Source organism: Nicotiana attenuata, chromosome 1 (genome assembly GCF_001879085.1).
Source record: "Nicotiana attenuata strain UT chromosome 1, NIATTr2, whole genome shotgun sequence".
Lineage (NCBI taxonomy): Eukaryota > Viridiplantae > Streptophyta > Magnoliopsida > Solanales > Solanaceae > Nicotiana > Nicotiana attenuata.
The window spans coordinates 18856096-18864796 of NC_031989.1; the positions used below are offsets into that span (position 1 = coordinate 18856096).

The window sequence follows — 8701 nt, forward strand, 5'->3', positions numbered from 1 at the left end:
TGGAAATGCTATCATTATTAGGATAAAATCTTAAGATGCATATTTCATTTATTGTTTCTTAAGAGGCGTGAAAAGTTCAAAATGGACAACCAAAAGTAAACGGAGGAAGCCCCAAAGAGTAAAAAAGAAAAAAGATTATCAATTTTGTCTTGAACTTCTAAAGTGACCAATAAGTTGAGGCAACTATTTTTAATAATCACGATTGATAATACGAGACGGAAGAAATTTTATTTATCTATTAAAGTTTTTAATCCTTATGTAAACTGTAAAGCCAGTCAAATAGTAAAACACCCCCCCCCCCCAAAAACCAAAAAAAAAAAAAATCAAATTAGATGGGAGCATGTGGACGAACGAAGCGAAGACGTCATGATTAATTAGATTCGGCATTCTAGAAGGGGAAATGTGAATCCTTGACCAAATATCCAAAAGATAAACCAAAGTAGTGAAATAATGATAGTTGTGACCCATCCAATATGAAAACAACAACGTTAAAAGGCCACCCCACCATTTTGTTCCCACATCCCAATCACTCATTTCAGATTCCCACTTTGACCAACTCTTTCTGCTCTAATCGATTTTTCATTCACCAACTTTTCTGCTATCGACTGCAAAATTGTCGACAAAATATCACTCTTTCGGGGCACAAATGACAACTACAAACATGTCGTTTCCAAGTGCTATTCTCATTCGCCTATCACTTTCTTAAGTTGATGTTTCACTTGTCGTTTCATTGCAGGTTTTGAAGAAATTATACAACATACCCAGTGTAGTCCCACATATAGGGTCTGGGAAGAGTAGAGTGTATGCAAACCTTACGGATCTTTAATAAGGCAGAGAGGCTGTTTCCGGTAGACCCTCGGCTCAAGGTTTTGAAGAAATTATAATTAATTCAAAATCATTTAATGTGCAAATATAGGAGAAGCAAAACAGCTCATTGCTTCATTTTCAATGAAAACGCAAGAACCAAATTCAACACAAATGGAGCTGGGATAAAAAGTCGAGGAAAGCATTGCAGGGCTAGTTTTCGAAATCCCAATCCAAAACACGAACGTAAAATGTTAAAGAGTGAACTACAATAAAGATCAGTCAACATAAAGAAACCTCATACAAACTCAAGTGCACTGCCCAACAAAATGCCCAACAGAAATGTTAAAAAACAAGTAACTATCATGTATTATTCCACAACAAACCGCGGCTGAAGTAATATATGAGCTCATTACCTCACTTCGCATAACAAGTCAACACGTGAATAATCCACCTATGTAGTGAGGATAGGAGGAAGGTAGTCAGATTTAGTACCAAGAACACGGGCCTTGGTGTCGGGGAAATGCTCAGTTCCTGGTAGCTCCGTGACATCCCCTTCACTGGCCACTCCAATGGGGTAGCGAAGCAAGTGACCAGGCAGATCTCTTTCCAGGCTCTCACTTGAATACAGATCCCAGTATTTATCAGCCATCCGATTCACCTTGGTCACACATTCCTCACTTTCTGGATGTAGAAAGGTTTCATCGAGCATACCAAGGTGCTCGTACCACAATGCCATTCTGAAACCATGAATTTGACCCCTAGCTGGTTCCCTTGTAGCCAAATGATGAGGCTGGTAAGCTCCCATGGCTATTTCAGAATCTCTAGCACCGTCCATCGATCTCTGGTTTATGTTGGCTGATCCAACTATGATGTACTCGTCATCAACTGTTCAGAAATAAAGTTAGTACTATTTTTTTCAAATAATAAGATAGAACTAAAATTGCAAACAATTACTCACCAATCATCATCTTGGAATGGACATAGATCATGAAGCGTCGAGCCTCCTGAGCTCGCATGTAATCAGAATCAGGCTCTGGGGTCTCAGAAGGTTCATATTCTCCACTCTTCTTCACTTCCCGGTTACCAATGCAGAAAAATGTCAAATAATTCCTAGGATCCTCCTCTATTCCTTTAGCATTCAAGGCCTGAACAATGTGCTTATACATCATCTCCATCGTTCTCCTCTGCCAATCTAATATTGCTTGTACTGAAGCGCTCTCGGGGATTCCTTCTGGCCACATTGGGACCACAACATAAACAGTAAACCTTTCACCAGCTTCAATCTTACTGACAATCTTCAAAGCAAGTTCCTTTGGAATGACATGCAAAGCACCTATCTCCTCTTCCTTGATATCATCACTCTGCCAGTCATAACTGCTTCCAAGAAAATACTGGTTTTCAATGTAAATAAAATTCTTTGCTCGACGAATAGCATGAATATAAGCATCTTGGATGCTTCTATCAATTATGTTATCCTTCCCACTGACAAGACCAGCTTTTGCTGCATCTTCAGGCGTCTCAGGAAAGCCAAAAGCAGCTCCCTCGTCAATAGATCTGAATAACTGAACATTCCATGTTTCAGAATCATCAAGGTACATCACCGGAGATGGGGGAATTATAATATCATCAAGCTCTCTGAAGTTGACAAGAACATCCTTTCCACCCTGCTTTTTCCACCTTTGTTCAAAATTAAACAGAACATCCCAAGCAATTGGGCCTTCAAGCCGAGAGTGAATATCATGCCAGGGCTCCCTTGGTCCACCTTTGGTAATTGCTCCATCAGGAAAATTAGGTTGGTGGAAATCATCATGGTGTGCAGTGTCCAATGTCCTAAAAAGTGAATGAAAAGGTGTATCATATCTCCCATCGCAAAGATCAATACCACCTACAAAGCTCAGAATCCTTCTCTTTTCCGACTCTCCGCTCGGCAGCTCACTGTCCACTACCACGATTTTCTGGTGATGCGTAAACATGGTACCAATTTGTAAACTTTGAACAATGCTTCCGCCGTCATCAGGATTCCTAGGGCAGAGGACACAGTTCACCTCGGTACCTTGAAAGAACTGTTCAGTTTCTTGGTCATGAGTGGCCATCAAACCGTCCTTCTTCAGCAAACCCACGGACGTCCTATCATCCCAAACAAGCATAAGAACTTTAACACCTTCACTTGCCTTCTTCTTGAGCAGCTCCCCAAGTGTAATGTCACCTCCGGGCTTTTGCCTCCTCGAGTCCCTCACCAAGGTTATTTCAGTATACACTGACCAGCCAGTAATATATATCAAGTGCTTTGCATTAGTAATAGCATCAAAGATATCTTCCCAACATCTGTGGGGCTCATAATACTTTCCCCCAGAGAGAGGGATTTTAGGAATAAAATTGTCTGGCACATGCGCATCTTGATACAAGGAAACCCGACATCCTGTTCTCTGTGCAAAGAAAGTGTAAGGGACGCCAGGATATTTAGAACTTCTAATGCCACGTGCCCAGTTAGGATCTCGACTGACATCAAAAAACTGTAGCTTCACATGGATTTTGGAACCTTCTGCTATAGGATTCATTTCCCTATCCAGTATCTCAACCCATTTATCAATCTCTTCCCCTTCCAAAAGTTCTTCAACTGGTACATAAGCTCTTCCAATTAAGGTTGCACCAATGGGATTGTCATCTTTGACAGTGAATATAACATTTGAAGCCATATGTGCACAGTAAATGTGAAAAGACTCATACCACCTCGGATTTTTTGGTTCATTTTTAATCTTTCTGGTTCTGCCAACCCTTGCCTTTTCCAAATCAACTGTAGCATAAATTTCAGGAGTTCCTTTTCCAAGACCAATTGTCTCCTCAACATGTTCCTTTATCTGCAATGAGATTTCAAATTTTGTCATAAAAGGGGCAATCATTTCCTCAGGAAGGACTCTATTCTAGCCAAATCAGGATTAGAATTCAGACAAAATCTTTTTATCAAGAAAAATGGCTAGTAAAGTTCTTAAACATATAATTACATTAAAAGGGAAAGCTGTCTATGTTTTATTAGTAATGCATATACTCTATTAGTCAGAGAATTACAGACTTATATATGTTAATGAAAAAAATTCAGGAGTCCATATTTTTAGCTGAAATATGAGGTGCCCAAAATTCTGGACTATGACATTGAACTGAGAGTGTAGTCAGTAGTGTATGAGCCCACCCTTGTACGCTGCTCCTACTTAAATAGCAGATTTTATCTGGCAACACAAACACATAATATCCAGATGAATCCTTGTACAACAGCTTTATTTTTCCAACAGTAGAATGATTGAGATTAAGTACTTTCACATATCTCATATCTGTAGATTCATCATATTATAGAACAAAGAGAAAAGAGACGATGGACGAAGGGAGCAATTAGCACAAGAAATCTATTGCGCATATTACTGGTAGAAGTTTTTCTGAAGATAGGGCATGGGTAAATTTCTCCAGCAGCTTTAAACTTAGGTTTTTCATATGGTAGAACAGCCGGATTCTTTTTTTGATTCTGTATCATGAACCATGCTTGCACATATTCCACAAGCAAATGTTTGTGTGCTGTTGACTTTCAGGAATTTAAAGAATCAGATTCATTACAAAGTATACATTCCATTCATTGATACTTGAAAGAGAAGTGGAGAATCAACAAAATCCGTTTTAGCAGATAGTTGTAACCAATAATTACCTTCTACTAGGTTATTTAACCTCAGGAAATCGCCAAAATGCTAAAATTAACTTAAGCATATATGTGAATCATGGACTCCTTTATATGATCCAACTGACTGTGTTTCATAATGCGCGATGGCTTTATGGTGTTTTAAGAGAAGGCTTAGGTGTAATCACAAGGTCTGACAAGGAAGCTACTTAAGTCCAGAACTAGTGTAAGAATCTCACTATAACTTAGCAGCTACGAAAAATTACACTCTTTGTAAGTGCCATAACTTATAGTTAGCTCAATTAAGCTCATTGCACGAGGGGTCTAAGAGCAATGTTTTTTAAAGCGAAAAGTGCAAAAAAAAGAAGAAAAAAAAACAGACATGGTTCGTGGGGCTTGAAGCGAAAAGTGAGAAATGAAGCATACATGTTATGAAAAATTAAAAATTTACCAAACATATATTAGTATAATGCTACAACAGCCAAATCGCAATTAAAATACTAATTTTAGCATCCCATATGTTGATATGTCCTACCCCTTGCTTAGCATCATGATGGCTCTGACTTTTAATAACACTGTTTAAGAGTGTTAGCCATTCAAAAAAGTACTAATTTTGGAACAACTGATCCAATCTTTCATACCTCACACTCAATCTAGGCAACGCATAAGGGAAGAAAAATTGAAATTGAATAAGATGCCCTTGATCCAAGTTGATTAAGAACAGATTATATGTATACCTTGCTGAAGAAGTGGCCACCTCCCTCTTTTTGCAGATTATCGACCTCGTAGATCGTGACATGGAGAGTTCCATGAAGCAGAATCTGAGCCATTTTTCACCTGCTTATCCAAATATCAAAACCCCAAATTACACACTACACAATACAGTTCACATCGTAACACAAAAACCACAAAAGTTAGCAAAATACAAAGTCTTTACTCAAAAAGCAACACAAAGCTGACACAAACTAATCAATCAAATATGTCTCAGAACAATTAAAATACAGTACACATTATCACACTAAACCCACAAAATGGTACTAAAAGACAAGTTCTTTACTCAAAAAGCAACAGAAAATTGAATCTTACGAACTAATCAGTCAAATATGTCTCAATTCTTAAATTAGTTGGGGTCAACTATATGAAATCTCTTTACTCAAAAAAGCAAAACAAAGTTGAACTCACACCAAACATTCAACTATGACCGGATCCCAAATTACCTGAACACAAACCAAAAGTTGAAAAAGATAAAAGCTGTCCTAAAACTGAAGTCAGAAAAGGAACAAGAAAGTACAAGAGTAGAATGTTAAGAGAATAAAAAGAGATCTGAAAACTTACACCCACGAACGGAAAATCAAAGTGTCGGTCAAGAAAAGGAAGTGAGAATATGATCCAATCTTGGTAGTAAGAAGAGTAAAGGAATGAAGAGATTGTGATCCAAGAAAGTTCTTTATGTATATATAAAAAAAAAAACACAAAAGGCAGAGCTGAATGGTAAGAGAACGAGGGGAGCAGTACCTTTTTAATAGTATATCCTAGATTTAAGGACTGGAACGGATCTTTATGCACTATGCAAATATTATAATACTCCAATTAGATCTGTACACTAAGTTCACACCTAGTGGAGTTGAAGAAAACCAGAAAAATGGTCAATTGAAGATCATGAAAATTGAAAACCTTGTGCCTCTTATTCTAGAACATAAATCCTGAATTTTTGCCTTCAAAATTGCACTTTGGAAAAATTGTGAGATTGATCTCTTTTACACACTCCGTGTAATTTGATCAATTTTGACAGGTCGCTTGTTTTTCTCTAGCCGTCAACTGTGTTTATTTATTAATAGATATTTATCAGGATATTTATTTATAACGTACGAGTTATGTGCATTGAAGATTAAAAAAATTATTTATAAGAGAATTACAGATGAATTTTTTTTATCACAAATATTAATTAATAAAAATAATACTATAAAAAAAAATTCTATCACATGCTAAACTATATTGATAATATTATAATTACACTATTAATGTAATTTAACTTGATACGATAGGTTATTATTCGTATTTATTAAATATAGTATTCTACAATTATTTTTTAAGAACTTTTATTGGTGTAACTATTTATATCGTCCCCTAGAACTTAAACTCTATGTAAATTGAATTTTAAGTGATTAATTACGTGATTAGATTACTCCCTCGGATCCATTTTAATTGATTTTTGGTCTTTTTTGTAGTTTGCAATATTTGATTTTTACAAATATGAAGAAGGAATTAACTTTTTTTTTTTTTTTTCAAAATTATCCTTGAAGTAAGGAGCCTAGGTGAATTTCTTAATATGTATAAAAACGTCAAAATCAAGTACTCCCTCCGGTCCAAAATAAGTGATTTTTTAGCTGTTTTCACACGGATTAAAAAATCTACCTTTTAACATTAATTAGCAATGAAATTGACCATATTAACCTTTACTATCTCTTCACATAAATACTCCTAACACATACTCCAATACTATTTACTCCAAGGGCAATGTAGGAAAAAAATAATTAATTCATTCTTGAAATCTGAAAAAATCACTTATTTTGTACCATAAAAAAATACCAAAAAATCACTTATTTTGAACTGGAGGGAGTAAAGTGAACCAGAATGAGTAGTATTTTGAAGCACTACACTTATTGTAACGTTGATTACTATGTTCAAGAATTGATCTTTTTTCTGATCAAGACTATTAATTCTATGTCCCAAGTCATCAAGCAAAGAATTACGCCGTGTGCAGTGCTTTAGCCTTTTTCTTTTCTCCACGTGTAGTGCCTTAGCATAGACTTAAAGGTTTACGCGTTTGTTTCGTCGACATGTCAAAAAGCCATTCCATGTTCACCACTGATGGCATTAAATAATGGCATTGATAAAAAAAATAATTGGTAGTATAAGAAATTTTAAACTTGACTTTGGCACACGGATTTAACACTGTCTTAAAAGATGGAATTTGGTTAAATTTCTCAAAGAAAATTATCTTCATGGTACAGGAAATCATTCCTAAAAGGGTCGTAAATGAAGTGCCAATTAATTGAGTTGGAAAGTTGTTAGAGGGGAGCCAAAAGATTCCTTCATCAACTGAAACATCAGCCCAAATGTCCAATCAATCAAATCAAAGATAAAGCGATAGACTACTCTATATCATTGATGAAATTAGGAGAAAATGTCCAAAAATATCCTTGAACTATGTGAAATAATCAAAATTCATCATCCATTTATATTGAGATTAGATTTATCACTAACATAAAAGCTTAGTCTCTAATAAAAATAAGGATCAAATTTGCCTTTAAACTATGTGAATGGTCAAAAATTCCTTGACTCAAGGAATGAAGGTTGGAAATGTGACTTTCAATGCATCAGAGTCTTTCCATGTTGTTTGATCTTCAGGCAAATTCTCCCACTGGATTAAAAACTGGACCACTGCTTTGTTTCCTTCTTGTATCATCCGTCGCTCTAACACCTTTGCTGGATATGGACAGTAGGGACTGGACAAATATAGGACTGATGGGTGACTGATGGAGTTTGAAATTTCATAGCAGGGCTTAAGGAGGGAAACATGGAAGGTTGAATGTAGGGGTAACTGCTGTGATAAAGCTAGCTTGTAAGCGACATTACCAATCTTTTGGAGGATTTGGTAGAGACCATAATATTTAGAAGAGAGTTTATTAAAATGCCTGCTTGGCAAAGATAATTGTCTGTAGGATTGTATCTTCAAGTAGACCCAATCTCGTATCTGGAATTGTCTATCAATTCTCTTTTTGTTAGCTTGATCGACCATCCTCTGTTTAGATCTTCCCAAGTGAAATTTCAACAATTGTAGTTTCAACTCCCTTGTGGTCAAACTTCTATTCACCTCTACTACATCTGAATCACCCTGGATATATGGTAAGTACAAAGGCGAAGGTTGCCCGTACAAAGCTTCATATGGGGTTGTTTGGATGGGAGTGTGGACGGTGGTATTATACCACCATTCTGCGAGGGTTAAGTACTGAACCCAATCCTTGGGGAAATCAGAACAATAGCACCTCAAATATGTCTTTAGACGCCTATTGATGACCTCAATTTGACCATCGGATTGAGGATGGTAAGCAACAAATGTATTTAAGGTCACTCCTTGCATTGCAAATAGTTCTTTCCACAATTTACTAGTAAAGACTGGATCTCTGTCAGAAACAATGTCTTCCGGCATGTCATGTAACTTAAATATAT

At 36.4% G+C, this 8701-nt stretch overlaps 1 protein-coding gene across 2 annotated transcripts; it reads right to left on the minus strand.

The window, feature by feature from the left end:
* On the minus strand, positions 969–6263 carry LOC109210666 (phospholipase D alpha 1). Of its 2 annotated transcripts, none has more exons than XM_019374208.1 (4): positions 5984–6263; positions 5206–5305; positions 1766–3665; positions 969–1692 (listed from the first exon to the last, which is right to left on the minus strand). In XM_019374208.1, exons 2-4 carry the CDS (start codon positions 5296–5298, stop codon positions 1259–1261), a joined length of 2427 nt encoding a protein of 808 aa, XP_019229753.1. In that variant the 5' UTR covers positions 5299–5305; positions 5984–6263; the 3' UTR covers positions 969–1258. The 2 variants fall into 2 exon arrangements, with proteins under 2 accessions (XP_019229753.1, XP_019229690.1); XM_019374145.1 differs by lacking the exon at positions 5984–6263 and adding an exon at positions 5804–5968.

Coding starts and splice junctions, on each gene's coding strand:
- LOC109210666 (XM_019374208.1), bottom strand. CDS start 5,298: ATGGCTCAGATTCTGCTTCATGGAACTCTCCATGTCACGATCTACGAG. Junction 3,666..5,205: donor GTGGCCACTTCTTCAGCAAG/GTATACATATAA, acceptor ATCTCATTGCAG/ATAAAGGAACATGTTGAGGA. Junction 1,693..1,765: donor CCATTCCAAGATGATGATTG/GTGAGTAATTGT, acceptor ATTTCTGAACAG/TTGATGACGAGTACATCATA.